Source organism: Polypterus senegalus, chromosome 3, assembly GCF_016835505.1.
Source record: "Polypterus senegalus isolate Bchr_013 chromosome 3, ASM1683550v1, whole genome shotgun sequence".
NCBI classification, from domain to species: domain Eukaryota; kingdom Metazoa; phylum Chordata; class Cladistia; order Polypteriformes; family Polypteridae; genus Polypterus; species Polypterus senegalus.
The window spans coordinates 213,046,016-213,066,032 of record NC_053156.1 but is presented as its reverse complement, the minus strand read 5'-3'; the positions used below and the strand labels follow the sequence as shown (position 1 = coordinate 213,066,032).

The window sequence follows — 20,017 nt, the reverse complement described above, 5'->3', positions numbered from 1 at the left end:
TTAAAATACTGAGATGTATACCTGATATCATTTTCATGATGATAGGAGTTAAAGCAGGTTATTAAACATTGGAACACGGTGGCGCTGTGATTGTGCGCGACTTTCGATGAAATAATTTATTGCAGAAGTACTGTCTCTTTCAAACGTACTAACCCCTAATTCCTGTCCTTACTTTCTTTCTCCAAATACCCAATCACCACACAATCAGCTCTGTAATAGACTTTAAGCCATCTGTAAGCTTAGAACGCCGATTATTCAAAACTTTTAAGGAACATTGAAATATCTTCATAGTACATGTTTAATTATGCTATGCAGGAACAATCCTGAAACAATCCTGAATGGAGCGCTAGCTCCTTGATAGCGCAGCGAAACCATGTCCTCACATGTTTAATTATTAACAATATAGATTATTTAAATGAAGTTAAAGTTTTATCTGTATAATATAACATATTTTGCTGCATTTCATCTTAAAAATGATACCGTCATCATATGTAAATACACACTTTATAAAGTGGCTCAGGTTGTGCAATATTATAACTATAGTGCAAATTTACAGTGGGGTGATTGTACTTATAAGTACAAACAGTTCTACAAGGAGCAATTGATGGACTGATTAAGTGTGTTTATAGTTCTTGGGATAAAACTGTTTCTGAACCGCTAGGTCTGTACAGGAAAGGTTTTGAAGCGTTTGCTGTGTGAGAGCATTTCAAATAGGCAGCATGGCTGAGGCAGCGTGTGCTTGATGCTGTATACCCATAATTCTCTTTCCAATCAGCTGCTTAAAGTGGTGCAGTGAGAGTAATATGGAAAAAGATGGTCCGCTGTGGCAACCCCTAACGGGAGCAGCTGAAAGTAGAAAAAGAAGGTGCAGTGAGAGCAACAACACTAAAGCAGCTATAATATTTGGAATAGCCATTCCGTGGACCATTATATTGTTACAGGTTAATTACAATCAGATCCATTAAACTAATAAACAATATGCGGTTAATTTCAGTGCATTTATAAAGCCGGGTTAGGGATGTGATCTAAAAAAGAAAGGATAACTACACAGGAACAGTAGCACTGCTTTGACGCTGGGTGCTGCCAGTCTGCAAAACCGAGCTCAGAACTTGCGTACGCCAGGGTATGAGGTACCATGGAAATGTGCGTGGCTTTACATTAAGTTTAGGTTTTATACATTGCGATTTAAACGTGGAAACAGGCTTACACAACATTTTTGTGCATATACACCATTTAAAAATGAGACCCCTGGTGAGTAGTGTTGATCAGCAAAATTCATCAGAGCCTTTTTTACTGCAAATATGTTGCGTTCGGCAGTGACCTTGTACGCCAAACATTTTGTTTGAAATTAGCTGCCCTGCCAGCTTAGGAGAACATTTTTTTCAATGTGGCCCCTGAGGCTTTGCAAGGACAGCACGGCATCATAAAGCTACAGCAGCCATGTTCAGAACTTTCCCGTAATCTTTCTGTATGTTTGTTGGTGATATGATCTTCACTGGGTCGCAAAACATGAGGAAAAAAATAAATAAGTGCATTACTACAAACAACGGTTCTGTGCAATATTGTTCCCTTTCTCTCTTTGCAGTTGTTTCCATCCCCTGTATTTTTATCCCAAACACATTTAAATAAATAAATAAAAACTTGCACTGCGGTGAGCTGACACCCTGCCCATTGCTTGTTTCCTGCCTTGTGCCCTGTGTTGGCTGGGATTGGCTCCAGAAGACCCCCATGACCCTGTAGTTAGGATATAGCGGGTGTATTGGTACTGGAGCACTGCATAGATATTTATAATTGCAAATTAGCATGTGTTCAGCTACGATCCTAAAACAAGCCATAAAGAAACACTCCCATCATCAGAAAACACAGGACACACCATGAAATAATGCATTACTATTTTCTTGATGAAAATATCTGCACAAATAAACTGGAAATCTAAACAGACATTATAACTGCACCGAAAGTCCCATCAAACCATGAAACGAGTCAGTTCCATGCTGCCACTCAGTGGCATGGAAAATGTGTACCGCAAGATTGGAACTCCGGGAGCACAAAGATTTGTAAGTTATTGACTTATTACTAGTTTATGGTAGTTTGCTGTATTTTGTTTGTGGTATTCTTACCATCTGCATATTTTGTTTTTTGAAGCATATAATCAGTCCCGCATAGTTGTAGACTTTTCCCTAGCCCTTACAGACACTTAAAAGAACATTGCAACATTATAATCCACTAAAAACTACAGGGTGGTCCACATCTAATTATGCAGATCCAGATCGTCTAGATGACTTTGATTTATGCGCAGATGATTCCAGTTCAGCGTGAAGATGATTCTTCATGTCATTAGTTTGCACACTTCTCGGTGGTCCGGGATTTTTCGGGTGTTAAGTTATAGCTTAATGAAAATTGCATAATTAGATCTGGACCGACCTATAGATCAGTACCTCCTACCCCATTGACTCCAAAGCATTTTGTGGACATTTCCTTGAGTTTGCCAAACTCACAGAAAAGCAAACTCTATTAAGTTTGTTATCAGTAACCATTCAGTGTAATACTGAAAGCATTGTGCTAATGTTCTTAAGTAAGTAAAATACATATTGTTATAAATTATCCATCCATCCAGCCAATATCCAACCCGCTAAATCCTAACTACAGGGTCACAGGGGTCTGTTGGAGCCAATCCCAGCCAACACAGGGCGCAAGACAGGAAACAAACCCCGGGAAGGGCACCAGCCCACCACAGGTAATAAATTATTGTTGTGCAAAAATAAAAGTAAAATCAAGCAATATAATAAAACCAAGATGCAATATTAAGAGTAAGGAATCATTTTAACTTCGAAAGTGGTTGGAATAAAAAGCTGCAGCAACTATAGACAGGTATGACTATTATTGTTCAATGTAAATATTTTGTAAAGAAGAAAGAGAAGCTGTAGAGATAAATGTTGGTTTAAATGATTTAAAAATAATCTAAAATAATCTAATAATATTACCTATAATGGCTTTATTGTCATACTGTCCATACATGGTATTGCAGCATACATGTTTTACATATCTTATATATAAACGTCTGTGCGTGGAAGTGTGAGACTACTACAGCAAGAAGCTCAGAGAGCTGGCAAGGCAACCCCAAGTTAGCGAGTCGGAAGAACAAAGTGACTCTGTTGCCAAAGTAAAACCGCCGGAAAAAAGAGAGAAACTCTTACGCAAGCAAGACAAGCACATTGGCAAAACAGTTTCCCTTTTACTTTTCCTCTCGCCTCTAATACACAAGCGAGGCAAGCACGTCAGCAAAATGAAACCAGTAGTTCCTTTAAATTACCTGACATCTCTACATTTCATTTTTTTTTCTGACGATTTCAATAGTTTCTAGCACCCTGGGCTTACACAGCTAGTAAAGTATATAATTGTATACTTATAGCATAAAGCCCTGAAAGTGAGGAAGAGTTGAAATGATCCACAATAAAGTAAAACACGGAAAGTATAAATACAGAAGACTATAAGAAGACACCAATTTCTCCAAAATGATAATAATGGCCAATAACGACAAGAACCTAAGAACCAAGTATACAGGTCTGGGAGCAAGTGTGAATATCGATCTGCAAGGTGGCAGTTCAATAAAGCTCTGAAAGCTGAAAAAAGTCACTTATAAAGTTCAGCTGGAGAAAAACTTTAGCAGTAACAGCTAGGCAGTGTGGGGTTCTCCAAAAAAACTTACAAATTACAGTTGAAGTGCTCCCAAGCTCCATTCTCCCCCAATTTGGATAATCAGCTAAATGAGTTTTATTGCTGGTTTCAAAAGGACATGCGATCCTGCTTGAACTCTGACCCTTTTCCTTATATACCAACAGTCCCCCTCTCTCCCTCTCACAATAATTTCAGTGTCACCATCCTCCCTTCATTGAAGTTCGATTCACCTTCTTCAACTTCCTTTCCACCCCACCCTATATTTTCTGTGAAGCAAGATGATGTACAAAAACGTTTCAGAAAACAGAATATCAGGAAAGTGGCTAGCTCTGATGGAGTCTTGCCTGGTAATAATAATAATAATAATAATAATTAATAATTCATTTTTATAAGGCACTTTACTTTAAAATTTAAACAAGGGCACAACAAAATAAAAACAAAGATAAAATAATAATTAAAGGCAATTTTGTTAATATGCTCTCCTAAATAGAAAAGTCTTTAACTGTTTTTTAAAACAACCCACAATCTGCTGTGTTCTCAGGCTCCCTGGTATGGCATTCCAGAGCCATGCTGCAGCAATTGCAAAGGCTCAGTCACCCATTGTACGAAGTTTGGTTATAGGGGGGCAAAGGCAATAGATATCTGCAAGATGAAGGTTTCTCGTAGTTTCTCGTAGTGGATTGTAATATAAGAAGTTCCATAAGGTATTGTGGAGCATTTCCATGGATACACTGGTGAGTGAGCAAACAAAGTTTATATTCAATACGGAGGTGAATAGGGAGCCAATGAAGTGACTGAAGGATTGGTGAAATATGTTCATATTTCCACACCCTCATTAGGATCCTTGCAGCACTATTTTGAATTTGTTGGAGCTTTTGAAGGCTCTTGCTGGGTATCCCAATGAGGAGTGTGGCACATTGTGGCATATCATGACAACACAGCCACATAATGACAGAGTTTTCCAAAAAAAAAAAACCAACTCCAAAATTATAAGAGCATAGTGAAAACTGAAAAAGAGTATGTTTTGACTCCAGAACAAAGACAAAACTTGTGGCCAAGGGAAACCGGAGCCTAAAAGCAATTTCTACACATGGTATTCCACCATGAAAAGATTTTATGAAGTCTGTTTAGTAAGTTATGTACTATGCACAGTTTAAAATTGTATTAACTTGTATTTGCATATTTAAAGGAATGTACTCTACGTGCTCTTCACTCATTATCCCTGATAATAACAAATAGATTGTTTTTTTTCCAGCACTGTTAAACATATTCTAAGGGTTTTTTTTTTGTCCAGTGTCTCCATGATAAAGGAAACTGACCTATCTTACAGTGAGAAAAGTCAGTAGGACCTCCATTTTCGACAGGGTTGAAAACTAAATGCAGGAAAGTTCTATGAAAAAGAGCATAAAATGATTTGCTTTTAAGAATGCAATTCAAAGTAATGACACCAAATCTAAATGTAAATATAAGTACTAGCACATTATTTTCAAAGTGTCCTAGTTCTGAATCATTGGATATTTGGTATACTTAATTCAGATTTTGGATAAGTGCACACCAATTACTGCATGAACATTCATACCAGAAGCCCTCAAAGCACAAATGTGTTTCCTAATAAGACAGTTGGAATTTTAGCAGCACAGCAACTCCTTATGTTTTTGGCCCATGGAGCTGCAATACCCTCAAACAAGGCCATCTTATGCTACAAATTTAGTTGTGTAAATGGGAATACAGTGAATAAAATGAAAATGTTTCTGAAAGGTATTCATTTTACTGAATTAATTTTTCCCCATCGGTAACAAATTAACAGTATGTTGGTTAGCAAGGAGCTGATTAACAGACAAATACAATTTTTATTAAATACTATTGTCTTTTGAGTCTCATAGTTGAGAAACTGAGAAGATTTTCAGGGTCTTAATACATAAAATAATTTAAACTTAGATTACATTTTTTGTGACTATAAGCACTATACATAATGTAATATTTGAAACTAACAAAATGAGAACCATCATGCAAATTTATGAGAAAGAGAGATACATCTCTATTGTCATTGTCACTTTTTACAAAGCAACATCGAAATTGAAGGTGCTGTTGACTCACTGTGAGGCATAAGAATTAAAATAAACAAGAAAAAGAATAGTAATGAGTGCATTACAAATATATGCAAATTACACTTGTCATGTACATATTGCACTGGCTGACTTAAGGTCTATATTGCACATTTAGAGAATGATACGTTACATTTTTATTTGAGTTCAGGGCCATGATTGCTTTTGGATAAAAACTGTTTTTAAGGCGGTGTGTCCTGGTTTTCATTGCTCTATATCTCTTGCCCGATGGCAAAAGCTGGAAGAGGCAGTGACTTGGATGTGTTGAATCCTGTGAAATGTCTATTGCTTTTTTGTGGCATCGGAAGATGTAGATTTGTACAACCAGTTGTTCTCTCTGCTGTCCTGATGACCTTGTGGAGTGCTTTTCTTTCTGCTCCTTCATTTTTTGTGATGTTGAGAAGCAGGTTATTGGCTCTGCACCACTCCGACAGCTGCTCCACCTCGTCCTTGTATGCCAGCTCACCCTCCTTGCCCGAGATGAGTCTGACCACCCATCGTGTCATCCGCAAATTTTATGATCTTGTTGCTGTGGTGGGTGGGAACACAGTAATATGTGTAGAGGGTGTAGAGGGCTGAGCACACAACCCTGTGGCGTCCCAGGTGTTGAGGCTGAGAGCAGTGGAGATGTGGGGACCCAGTCTGACTCTCTGGGAGCGAACAGACAGGAAGTCCAGTATCCAACTGCAGATGGGTGATGGAAGGCCCAGATCTGTCAGTCTGGACACCAGTCATTGTGGGAGGATGGTGTTAAATGCCCAGCTGAATTCCAAAAAGAGCAGTCTGACTTAACTCCCCTGCTGCTCCAGATGGGTCAGGGCAGCATGAAGGGCTATAGCCACAGCATCCTCTGTGGATCTTTGCTTTATAAGCAAGTTGAAAGGGGTCCGGGTCTACTGGCAGACAGGTGATGACATGACTCTGTACCAATTTCTCAAAGTACTTCATAATGACAGATGTGAGTGCCACTGGGTGGAAGCAATTCAGATTTGTGATGTATTTTTTCGACAGCAGAACAATGATGGAGGTCTTAAGGCAGGATGGGACAGTGGCCTGGGACAAGGACTGGTTGAAAATCCTAGTGAAGATTCCAGCCAGTTGATCCGCACAGTTTTTCAGCACCCGTCCAGCCACCCCACTGGGTCCTGCAGTGTTCTTTGGGTTCACCTTCCTCATCACCCACCTCACTTCATACTCTTTATGTTTTGTTGCTGTTGTGATTTTCTTTTTTTTGGAAGAATACTTGATTTTTTTCACATTGTATGAACATTTCTAGGTTTTATTATCCCATGATGCCAAGGAGACATATCCCATGCCAAACAGCACAATACAGGTAAGGGAAAACCAATGAAGTTGAGTACTGAGTATTTTTCCTTGTGAAATATGTATAACTGGTACATGGAAGACAAATATCAGGATTTTCTTTTCCTGCATTTTTGTCTCCAAATATAGGTATTACAATCTATATGCAGCAGTGCTAACATTTGTAGTATTCTGTTGGAATGTAAAAGGCAATGATTTAAATTACTGCTTGTAAATATTAAATGTCACTATTGCTGCAAGGTTCCTATATCAAATGCCCCATGTTTAAATTTAAGTTGTCTTTAGTTTTCACTAAAGTTTTTAGTTTAGTTGCACCTAAGAAAGAGCTTAGTAAAAATGTGCAAACTGCAAGCATTGCCATATTGAAATCAAGATCTTCAGGAAGCTACACATTAGTACACCTTTAACCCTAGTAGACATGCACAAATGAAAGGAGATTTCTATTGAATTTTAAATTCTTAACTGATAAAATTATAACAGTGACATGGTGAAATCGTTGCACTTATTCACAAACTACCGAGGACATTTTGTTTTCTTCCATCCTGAGTGGCCCAAATTCATCTCCATAGGCACTGATGCACATTTCCATAAATAAAACAAAAACTGAGAATGCACTGATACCTTAAAAAATATTCAAACAAGCTCATGACTATTATGAGAAATTTGTAACGTGAAACCACTAAATGTAAAGGAGTTGTGGTCATTTATTCATTAAAGCATTACATATAAATGGAGGCTACCATGATTATCTGTTCATTCATTCATTCATTCACCCTTATAGTCTTTATGTAGTTAGTAATTCCCTATAAAATCACTGATTTTAAAATACAAAAAATGTGTTAGTTCTATCTGACAAAAAATAATACAATGAAAGGTGGTGAACAGCCTGTCCTATAGGCCTCTTTTGGTAGAATAAAAAAATCTTAAAAGTAATTTGTCTGAAACCTGAGCAGAAGATGTGTTACATTTAAAATGTTTAAATCATGCTATAATTGTTCCATCAAAAAGAGGGGTAAAGACTTTCACACATGAAGGGTTTTTTAAGTAACAGTAAGATAAATAACCTTTTAATCAATTTCTTGACAAGAAATCCATACAAAACAATGAGTAAGAAGCACCTTTAAAAAGTATTATTTGCTTTTAAGTAAAGATTTAGGGAGGAAGTAGTCCTAAACATATTGAGCTATCAACTCCTAAAATTGTAAAATAGCAAAATCCATTAGAAAGTAATTCTATTGAAAAATTACCTGTAAATATTAGGCAATAAAGCTTAATATGGCTTCAGTCTCTATACTAATTAAAATGCCTTACCATTTTATTTTCAGCATAGAAATGTGTTATTTACATTTAGCAAACATACACTTTCCATAATCTTGTTTTGATATATTCTAATCATTTCAAAAATAAAAATGCTGCTAAAATATTTGTTTTTTTCCTCAGGCAGGTCTGCCTGCCTCAAGGAAAAAGAGTAAGTTGCTAGTTGCATGACAGAATTTGTACTTTCCTTGGAGATTTTAAGCAGAAAATATTTGTTTAAGATGCAAGTGTGGAAACAGGATTAATAAGGATTAAGAATGCTAAGTTTCTCTGATATCATAACTCTTCTGAATCTTAATGATCAGATGCCAACAACCAAAAATGTAGCAGACTACACTTCTAAGAAATAATAAACAATAATAAAAAATATCCTTAATTGCTGATTCTCGTTTTTAATTCTGGTGAGGATTGTGCTATTATGTTGACCCATATCTATCCCTCGAAACCCTCTAAAACTTCTCTTGATGTATTCACGAGGTCTGTCAGCTATCATTTAATAAAACATTTCTTACAAGATGCCTAAATCACTTCAGTTGGTTCCTCCCAGCAGCTCTATTGTGAGGTCCACTCAGATTGCCAAGCTCCTTCCCAGTCACAGAGAAATGCAAGCCTATGGGAGAGACTCCTTTTGGATAGTTTTATCATTTATCATTTTTTTCTGTCTCTATTGCCTTCAGCATCTAAGCAGGAATGATAACAGGAATGTAGACTGAGTGGAAAATCAAGAACTGCCTCCAAGCACGTAGCTTTTGTTTTACCAATGTCCAGTACAACTTCAATAGTACTGCTGCTCTTGTACCAACCTGTTAGGCAATTTCATAGCTGCTTTCTGTGAACAATATCCCAACACTTCTCCACCTGAAGTGGCAGTTGTCTTCTCACCCACTCAATGAAAAGTAATTTTTTCAGGAGAGTACAATTCACTGTCATGTTTGTAACTTCACTTGCCACAAATCCCAGTCCGTTGATGTTGAAATGAAACCATTGTCTACAGATAGCAAAGATGCAATAAGAAGGCCTCTAAACTTTAAACTCTCTTATCTGTGTCTTGCAAAACAAACACCAACAGGAAGGAACAAAACAGGCAAGTTTAACACACCCGGTTCAAACTGATTTGGCATTTTGAAAAGAAAAAACTGCCTCCATACACAGTATACTGTAGATAAGGAGACTAAAACAAAGAATCACAGCCTCAAATGTCACACATTGTTAGAAGCCTTCTTATGGTCTATAAACCATATATAGACATGATTACAAATCTCTCATGAACTTTATGGAAGAGCAAAGATTTGCTTCACTATTCCAAAGCCAGGAAAGAATCCATGTTGTTATTGTATGGAATATCCTGCACTCTGACATAGGCTTTCCTGAATAGTTGTTGTTTTTTGTATGTAGAATATAACTTCTGTTCCACCACTTGAAATAAGGAACATTAGCCAAGTCTACCATTTATGAGGTGATACCCTTGTTCTCCATTCAAAAAATGACAATGCTTGTTTAACAAAACACCCTAACAACATAAAGCACCTTGAATATTTCTGTCTGAATTTCTTCTTCTCTCACAGCTTCACCAATACAGAGTTTCTCAGCCTCAGAGTAAGAAGTAAGAAGTAAGCCCAAGTAGTAAGAAGAAAGTAGAAGTAAGAAGTAAGTACGTCACCAGAAGTAAGCCCAACCCCACCAGATGCTTTAGGCACTGCCTCTCTTGCATACATTTCAATAACTCAATTATTCACAGAAACCTGATTTCTAAAATACCATGTAAAACTTTATTCTGAAATCAGCTAATTGGGCTCTGAGAAACCTTGATTAACAGAGTTAGATTTCTCTGCAAACTACCTGAATATTTGGCCATGTAAACCCTTCCTCAGGTCACTATTAAGGATTTTGTAGTCTGCACATTTATGCTACACTTTCTCAGCATGCGCACATATTTACTTCACATAACCGTTCAGTAGCCACAGGTAAAAGTGTCCAGAAAATACATTTATAGACACAAATGTTTAAGTAATCATATTTTTCCTTCTCCTGGCAGAAATAACTTGTGTCAATATTTCAGACATTGCTAAATCTATGCTGAAAAGCTGACCGCACACAGCTAAGCTCAGTAACTCAATTGCGAGAGCAGTCAGGTAACGCATTAAAAGTAATGAAAGTAGTGTTATGTAGTCCAATTATTTTTTAAAGTAACAAGTAATGTAACAAATATTTTGCTGAAGTAAAAATATTTGCATTACTATTATTCTAGCAGCACTTGGGGTAAGACAAGAAACACAAGTACTGGCTCCTCTACACCGCACAATCACATAGCCAAGCATAAAAAAGTTTGCTGCATGCAATCTGGTAATGGAAGCCTATAAATAAAGCATCAATTTAACTAAAAAATATTAAAAAAACACACGAAAATTGTCACAGGCATCATGCTTATTTTTGGATTCACAATGGTCAATAACGTTTAACTCTTTTTTGATCAGTTTAATGACGTCAAAGCATTTTGCCGAAGGAGAACTTTAAAAGATTACTAACGCATGTAAATGTGGATTTTTTTAAGTAATCAGGTTTCTACCTTAATTAGGTTATTCATCTTAACCCAATAATGGGTCTGCATGTAAATTCACTGAATGTGTCTCTTTGTGGCCATTCAACATACAGGTATTAGCAATGATCCTAGACAAGGCCATTGTTCTCCTAACCTTACTAAAAAATGTCCTTTAAATATAGGACAACTTTCTTGTAACATGTTATTGAAAAACTAATTTGTCCCTTAATGATGGCAAATATCAATGCAACCTAGATTCACGACTGTGATAGACACCAACTACTTTTTGGCCACATCTCCACCACTTCACCACTTCCATTACTAAATCTTGATTATGTGGACTGTTTGTTCATCCCTGTGATGTTCAAAAACAGATGTGTCAACTAGGCTGTCCAAACACACCTTTTAACCTGTTTGTGCCTTCCTGGTAAGTTAAGCTATCAGTTTAGAATTTTACTTTAATTGATGGTCTAGAAAACATACTTAGATGAAATGAGTACAAGTTTAAAATGAGTACAATACAGAGTCTATTTTTAGACACCATTGTGTTAAAACACAGTATTGGCTATGGCAAAATTGCAATTAAAACAGAATTCAGTAACATGAATGTGAATGTATGATTTTTGATGGTCTATTGTTTCATATAGTGCTGATTCCTGCCTTGCAAGTAATGATGCTGAACAATACATCAGCATTCCTCAGCCCTTTGATAGACTACATAGATCTAGTTAATTGACTCTTTTTAATTTTATTATTAAAAATTTGGTAATGCTACACTTTTGGAATCCAACATACTAATTTAATGTATCTGTAGACAATAGCACAACTAGCTGCTTCCTAGCAAATTCACTGAGTAACTCAAATCTATTGGCTAGTCTAAACTAAAATCAGCAAGAAAATCAAAATATATATCTTTCAGCAGAACAAAAAAATTGTGAATAAAAGCCTCTGGCAAGACTGTCATGGTATTTCACAGTGTCCTTATCATGGTTGAGAATTGCCTCGCCTGTAGCTTTGCTCCTCTTCAATATAATGACGTGTGGATCTGTTTTCATTTTCTTCATAAAGTCAATGGCGCTGTTGTTTATTTGCAAGCTGTTTGGCATCTGGTTTTTGGAAAATATCAAAAAGATACTCTTCTCTGCTGAGATATTGAATGAATCAGTATACTTCAAATAATGTATAAATGAATTGCTAATGAGTCTTACAAATTATTTTGAACATGCTACCTCCGTTCTATACATTACATGACAGGCTTTATGTCATCCGAACTGAACAGCAAACAACTGTTCTACACTTGTAGGACTACAACATTAGCACTTTCTTTGATGAAGATGGAAAATTCTTGCAATAAGTCATTAACTGTCTCTGTTCCTTGCCCTTTGTCAGTATGCCATTTTACTTCTCGATGATATATTCCTCTTTCAGTTGCATCATTCACTTCCTCATAGGAGCTGATATTTCACAAAAGTGAATCAAGCTTGGATCAGCTGTCTACTGTTCTAGTGGTTTCTTTTAAAGCAACTTAAACCACCCCTTTGCTTTTTTTTCCATAAAGACATCAAAGAAGGATGTTGTTTTTTTCTGTTACCAAGTCCTCCAAGTTCCACTGTTCAGATTAATTTGGCATCTTAACATGTTGAGCAATGTATTGTAATGGTGGCCACTGCAGGCTTTGTATCATCTTTTCCTATGTTTCTGCTGAGAGTGTCATCAAAAATAGCTAAAAAAGAATTTTCTGTTTACTGCTCGAATTTCCATGAAACTCCAACATAATACTAGAATGTTCTAGGAACTCCACCATGGCACTAGAATGTTCTGGGAACTCCACCTTACTACTAGAAAGTTCTCTATTTCTTTTTTTGTTGTTTACTAATCACTAATCACAGAAACCAAAGCAAGGGTACATATGTATTAACAACATTTCTAAATGTTTCACAGTCAGGCCTAAATTGCACAGATCAGCAAGCTATCCCAAATGGACAAAAATAAGTCTGGTTGCTAAATGATTCTACGAACATCTGCTCTTTGCAATAGTTTGTGGACCAGCCTAATGTATATAAATACTATAAAATGCATTAGGAGAGTTCTACATTTTTCTTAGATGACAATCTTTAATTTGTTTCCAAGAATAGCTGTTAACAAGCAAATGGTATTGCAAGGATCCAAGAGTGAAAATTCTATTTTTCTTTCAAATATTTTGTAGCATCCGGACAATGATATGGAGGTTGGGAGCATGCACTGATTATGGCCCGTTCCTGCACCCACCACACGGCAAACCCAATAATAAGGTTTGGAAGAATAACATGTTATGCATATTTACTGTTCATTTGACAAGACATGTAGCTAATAAGGATTCCTGACTATTCGCTACACCATCCCATGATGAACCTCTCTACCTAGAGCCAGGAAATGAAGATGTAAGTAATACCTTACGATTTTTGAACCAAAGGATGTCTTTGATGCAGACCCAGTGCTTAGGCCCTTTGCCATGTATTGCTTCTTCTTTTGACACTTTGAAAGCTTGTGTATTTAAAATATTCACCCACAAATTAAAGAAACACTGTGATTTATGATAAATTATCACACTTTATACTGAAACCGCCCAACAAGATAATGGTGCAGCACTCTGCATTGTGAAGATTCAAGAAGCTAAGCACCTGTTTTACTGCATGTGTGAACTCATCACCTATCAGCAGTAACTCTGCATTGTTTATTCAAAACATGCACCCTGGTACCATTCATTTCTTGTGGTTTAACTGAAACAGTAGGGTAGTTGCAAATGCTATGTGAGTGTGCAATTGCCCAGCTTATAGACATACATGAAGAAAATACTGGAAGATAGTTTTTTTTACTATATGTTACTGATCAGTACTAGCATCATAAACTGTCACTTCCATGCTTATAGTTCTTGCCAAGCCAGGGTACAGGGCCCTCACACCAACACTTTTAGCTGCATAGTTTCAAAGCTGCTACATCCATTTTGTGGTGGACTACCTGTCTGCCCTGATAGACAGGCACTGCTCATCACTTGTCCAATACAGTCCCCACAGTGAAGCATGGCGGTGGCAGCATCATGCTGTGGCGGTGTTTTTCAGCTGCAGGGACAGGACGACTGGTTGCAATCGTGGGAAAGATGAATGCGGCCAAGTACAGGGATATCCTGGACCAAAACCTTCTCCAGAGTGCTAAGGACCACAGATTGGGCCGAAGGTTTACCTTCCAACAAGACAATGGCCCTAAGCACACAGCTAAAATAACAAAGGAGTGGCTTCACAACAACTCTGTGACTGTTCTTGAATGGCCCAGCCAGAGCCCTGACTTAAACCCAATTGAGCATCTCTGGAGAGACCTAAAAATGGCTGTCCACCAACGTTTACCATCCAACCTGACAGAACTGGAGAGGATCTGCAAGGAGGAATGGCAGAGGATCTCCAAATCCAGGTGTGAAAAACTTGTTGCATCTTTCCCAAGAAGACTCATGGCTGTATTAGCTCAAAAGGGTGCTTCTACTAAATACTGAGCAAAGGGTCTGAATACTTAGGAACATGTGATATTTCAGTTTTTCTTTTTTAATAAATCTGCAACAATTTCAAAAATTCTTTTTTTTTGTCTGTCAATATGGGGTGCTGTGTGTACATTAATGAGGAAAACAATTAAGTTAAATGATTTTAGCAAATGGCTGCAATATAACAAAGGGGTCTGAATATGTTCCGTACCCACTGTAGTCACAACTGTCTTGCTCTTGAATTGTTCCACATAGAAGACATTGTTCTCATATTTCTCATTCAGACCTCTAACTCTGACATACTACAGGGCTGTCAAATAAAAAATTCTTCAGGGCCAGAAATAATACTTTTTACTGTATAGCCAACACCGACCAGAATATATCAACAAATAATTACTGCCACCTTTTCTTTACAAACAAAAGATGCAGGTAACTCTCTGCTTATCATGTTCATAATTTCATCTCTCTTGAAATTGTTTTCTGTTTTTATCAGCTTTTTTTTTCTTGTACATTTCAGCAGGTTATGAAATCTACCAGTAGCAACAGGACCAATATCAGCATTGACTAAAAAGAATTACATCAGTTCAGAAAGCAGCATGTACAGATGTAAGAATCTGTATTCAATTCCAACTACATCCTTTTACCCCTGCATTAACATATGTCATAAATGGAAATATCAAAAAACTGTGTGCAAACACACTAGTGATTGATCACACAGACTACATTCAAAGTTGGACAGAAACAAATAGCGTTCACATTTAACACAAGTGAAAATGCAAATACATTTTCTATGCACATGTAACAATCAAGTCAGCGGAGAAGACAGAAGAATCATGTTGGGTACAGTCAGGTAAGTCAGGGAAAGTTAAAACGCCTACATACCTGTCAGCATTAAAAAGTGAGCGGAATGGCTATCATCTAATTCATGAAACTGTAACATCTTTGGCATCAAGCTAAAACACTAAAGTTCTTTATGACAGTGACACATATCTCTTTCTTTTCACATAATCTACTTGGGACATTATGAGCGGCCAGTTTTTGTTCTAAGTAGTAGTTAGTAGCTGCAGTGCACTATGCTCTATAGATAAACGCTTGAACACATTGAGGATGAATTTTAATGCCAGATGTAAATGTAATACAGCTAAATAAATATGAAATGCAAGACAACGGATTATTTTGAGAACACAAATATTCATATAAAATGTTTTGAATATTGCAGAAGTAGACCACTTTTCACACAGATCTGGCCTGTGGACCTTGATTTTCACACCTCTGGCGCATTGGCAAGGCCAGACCTCTACATGGACTAACCTGTGAGATACAAGGGGCCTGAGATTAATCAAGATTAAAAAATATTTGTTCTTTTTTTTTTCCAAAGAAATATTCCTGCTGCTACACTGGCCAATCAAGTCCACATCAACCCCTTTACTGTTATCTCTGAGTTAACCCCATGAGCCACTAGTTGCACAACATTGCCATACCTGAGATCGTATGTCTCCAGTGAACTACATGTAGTGATGGATGGCCACTGATGGACAGAATATGAGGCAGCATCAGAGCTGAATATGGGTTATAGGAGTGAAAAGTGCAAGTAGAAGAAAGAGATTTGTTGTGTCATAATAATGACAGTTTGTCAGTGATTAGTGAGAGTATTATAGATTTTAGTTCACTGATAACGAAGCATATAAAGTGGAGGATTTTGAAAATACAGTAAACTCTGACAGCACTTCTGAATGTAAATGATGTAAGAAGAGCTTTTAAAAACATTCAAAGCTGCCATGCCCTGATTTCAGGGCACAAATCTAATTTATCAGGTATAGATGATCTCTTAAAAAGTTGTTAATAATGGCATATTAGCTGTAATTATGGCAGTGGTGAGAAATACTATTGGTATGTAAAATCGATCACTGCACTTTACATACCTGAGCAAAATGTTGTTATGGACAAATCACATGGATTGGAAAGGTAAAAACAAAATGTACCTGGTTCAATTACTAAGCTACCATGTTTCCACTGAACAACAGGTATTAATTATTGATAGCTGGACAAAAATTCTCAGAGTCTGCAAAATGGTAGAAAAACTAACTTTCAAATATTTTTTATTTTATTTTCTACATGTATTTTGAACTATTTTTAGTTTTCATTTATTCTTAGTTTTAACAGCTAAAAATACATGATATTGTGAAAAGAACTAGGCGCCGGAATCATGTTTTTAAAATGTTTTTCTTCCCTCTGCTCCTTTCTCTCTCAAAATAAAGTCTTGAAAGAAAAGGTTTTCATTATTTTTAACATGTCATACTGTGCCATGATGGCTATTAGGTATAATTCTAAGCCTTGACATTGCATACTTTGCCCCACTCTATCTATATCACTCATAATCTCAGATGCCATTTCTATGTTTTCCCTGATATCTATATTTCTATTACATACTCTCAGACTACCTGCTATTCTTGTAAAGTGACTATTCACGTTTAGACAACTCCTAAGCTTTGGCATTACATACTATTTTTTTCCTAGGTGGGGCTCAAACAACAATTCAACCTCTCTCTTAGGTCTGGTCCTGCATACTTGAATGATGACAAGTTTGAAGACCGTGGAGTTGTTTTATTTTGGTGGTTATGGCTCAATGTCTAAAATTTGTTTCCCCAGAACAATTTCATCATGGTTTTGAGCTTTTATTTCTGCTTGTTTCTACCTCATTGCCCTGGCCACTTTAGGCCTCTTGATTTTCTCCTGACTTTTGAGAATACAAGGGCCCTGTTTTCCAAGATTCTATTAGCCAATAGCTATAGATTAACCACTATGAACCTTTCATAATTCAACCATTCCATTCCGTGCTTTTAGGATTGCTTGAAGAGATGCACTTCTAATTGTTAAAGATAAGTGCAAAACATATATTTCACATTCTTATTACATACTTGATTGTGTACTTACCTACACTGTTACATGGGTTATACTGTAGTAAAGTAGGCAATTACTGAGTAAATACAGTGTACATACAGTGTAACAAGAGACCCATACTTTATACATTCTAATAACGTCTAAGTACATTGTAGGTAAACAGATAATTACTGAGTAATTATAGCACAAGTAGACAAGAATAAGAGACACTTTGTGTGAAGTGTTACCACATGGTAATCCAAGTGTAGAGCTATGACTGCAGCACTCACCAACTCGGCCAGCAGTGCTTTTCATGTCACCAAGGCCCACAGTTTCCGTCAGCTGACTTTTTGTCTTTACTTTTAGAGTTGCTAGTTTTCACAGAATCAAACAGGTGGACATTGACCCCGAAGCATGATTACTTGCATAGCATGACTCAGTTTTTTTTTTTGGCCACTACTGCCATTTACTCATTGCTTCCTGGATCTTCTGTTTAAAGTGGTTGTTTAGAAATAGTGTCAATGCCACTTGTTCTAGGCTTAAATTACAGTGACTAGACAGTGTTTTATCCACACCTCCGTAATTGCCAGGAGGTACAATTAATCTATCATATGCTGAGCAATACAGATGTGAATCGCCCTCAGTAACATCCTTCTCTTCCTCAGCTATATTTCCAGCACTTTTCTCATACTGTATGCCACAATAAACACAACTGACCAATAGGAGTCATTATTAAATGACTCAATATCATCTCTAGGATATTTCTGCCACTTCTTGGACATTATAGAAAGGTGTGATGCTGGGGTGAGTGTTCAAAGCTGCAACACTTACTGTGCTTGGTTCTCATATACAGTACATGTCTGGACGCAAGTCTTTATTTCTGGAGATAGTTATTAATCTTAGTAAATCTAGACTGCAAATTCATAAGTGTGCAGTTTAATACTTAAAGAAGTCTGAGTTCTACGTACAGGGTGTCAAGCTGAAATACCAAACCAAGTAATTATGTGAAGTGATGACAGTTTTATTAAGAATCACTAAATGATGCTCAAGATAAAAAGGTACAATAAACAAAATTGTCAGTGAAAAGGAAATAATTTAGAAATGTTTTAAGGGAAAGAAAGGATACTCTGCATTTTTAGTATGTTAATCTTAATATAAATGTATTTATGAGAGGTCCAATATGAGATCACACATTATAAAATGATTATGCACATTTAAAATGGTTTATCATGATTACTAGTATTAGAAGGAAAGCCAATCTTAACTTTCACTTGGCTCTGAAAAGCTTTGATTTTAAAAAAACATATGAAGTTTACTTACCCTTCAGGAGTTGCTTCTCTTCTTTTGAAGTAGGTAGATCTGTTTAGGAATTTAAAAATGGATTAAACATTGTATACTATATGTAAAACATTTTTAATGGCAAAACACATGAATATAGTGTGGCACCATAAACTAGAAGTCACATGTATTTGCATATGTATCAGCCCTTTGAATGCTATTGGCAGAATCATTCATGAAAACCTTCAGAAATTTATAAAAAGGTAGAGAAATCAATAAACAAAAGAAAAGGTCATACTGATGTTTTAACAAATATCCTTAAAAATTGGTGTCAGCTTAAACCAGCTTATACTATAGTTATATTTGGGAATTATAAAAGGAGAGGGGTTTTCATGTTGTTTTCTCACATTCGGAATAATATAAGGAGTCAAAACATATAGGAAATGGTGAAATTATTTTATAAAAGACACAAGGGAATGATTAATAAGTATGGTAAAATATTAAAAAGGAAAACAAAACAATGCCTGTAATGGGCTTACACATAGTATTCAGGCTATTGATCACATGCTGAGCCCACCACTCCAGTACTACTGAAACATCCCTGCTTCATATCTCTACATTTTCTCTTACACTCATATATAATAATTATATATAATTATAATTAAGTATATATAATTATTTTATAAGTATAAAATGGTTATTATTATATAATTATAATTATATATAATAATAATAATATTAATAATTGCATACTTCTTCCCTAAATTAACTTTAAACTACTCTTGGGTGCAATTTCAGGGTCTGGATGGCCTTACCTTGGCTACAAGGACAATAGTCTAGACATCCTTCTTGCAGTCACTGCTGTCCTAGAATCCCTGAAGCCCCATGTAGGTACTAAAGTGCTAGATTTGTTGGGCAGAAGGCCAAGTCTGTGTTACTCCTGCCAAATACAAACATTCTAAAATATTTGCTGATAGGCCTCTTCTTTAAAAGAGTAACATGCTCACTACCCTCTTATCTTGGAGCCTGGTAATGGCCTGTCCTCTTGCCAAGCCTCCATTATCTCTACCTCTATTTTAGACTGTCAAGCGCAATTAGGGAAGCTGAATCCTGGAGGAATATTTCCCTCTTCCTCATGATAAAATTCTCTTTTCCTCAGGAGACACCTCACAGTGGCCTTATTCCTGCACTTATATGCCAAATTGTATTCAGTTTTCCTGCCACAACCTAAAGACACTGGTGGATTGGTGACATCTTTTGGGTTAGTTTTGTTTTGCAACTGATACCTGATCTCTGTAATTCTAGAATTGTTTTAAATGGGTTCATTAGATGGACTGATGGATATATACATATTGTTGAGCAACTGACTCACAGTGGATCATCGTTGGC

General features: G+C 36.5%; 1 protein-coding gene across 1 annotated transcript in view; it reads right to left on the bottom strand.

The window, feature by feature from the left end:
* The window catches only part of LOC120526647 (triadin-like), a 200,871-nt gene that overhangs the window by 77,939 nt on the left and 102,915 nt on the right, over window positions 1-20,017 (bottom strand). Inside the window, exon 12 of the mRNA XM_039749804.1 lies at window positions 18,671-18,709. Within this exon, the coding sequence (XP_039605738.1) occupies window positions 18,671-18,709 (39 nt within the window). The remainder of the gene's footprint in view (window positions 1-18,670; window positions 18,710-20,017) is intronic.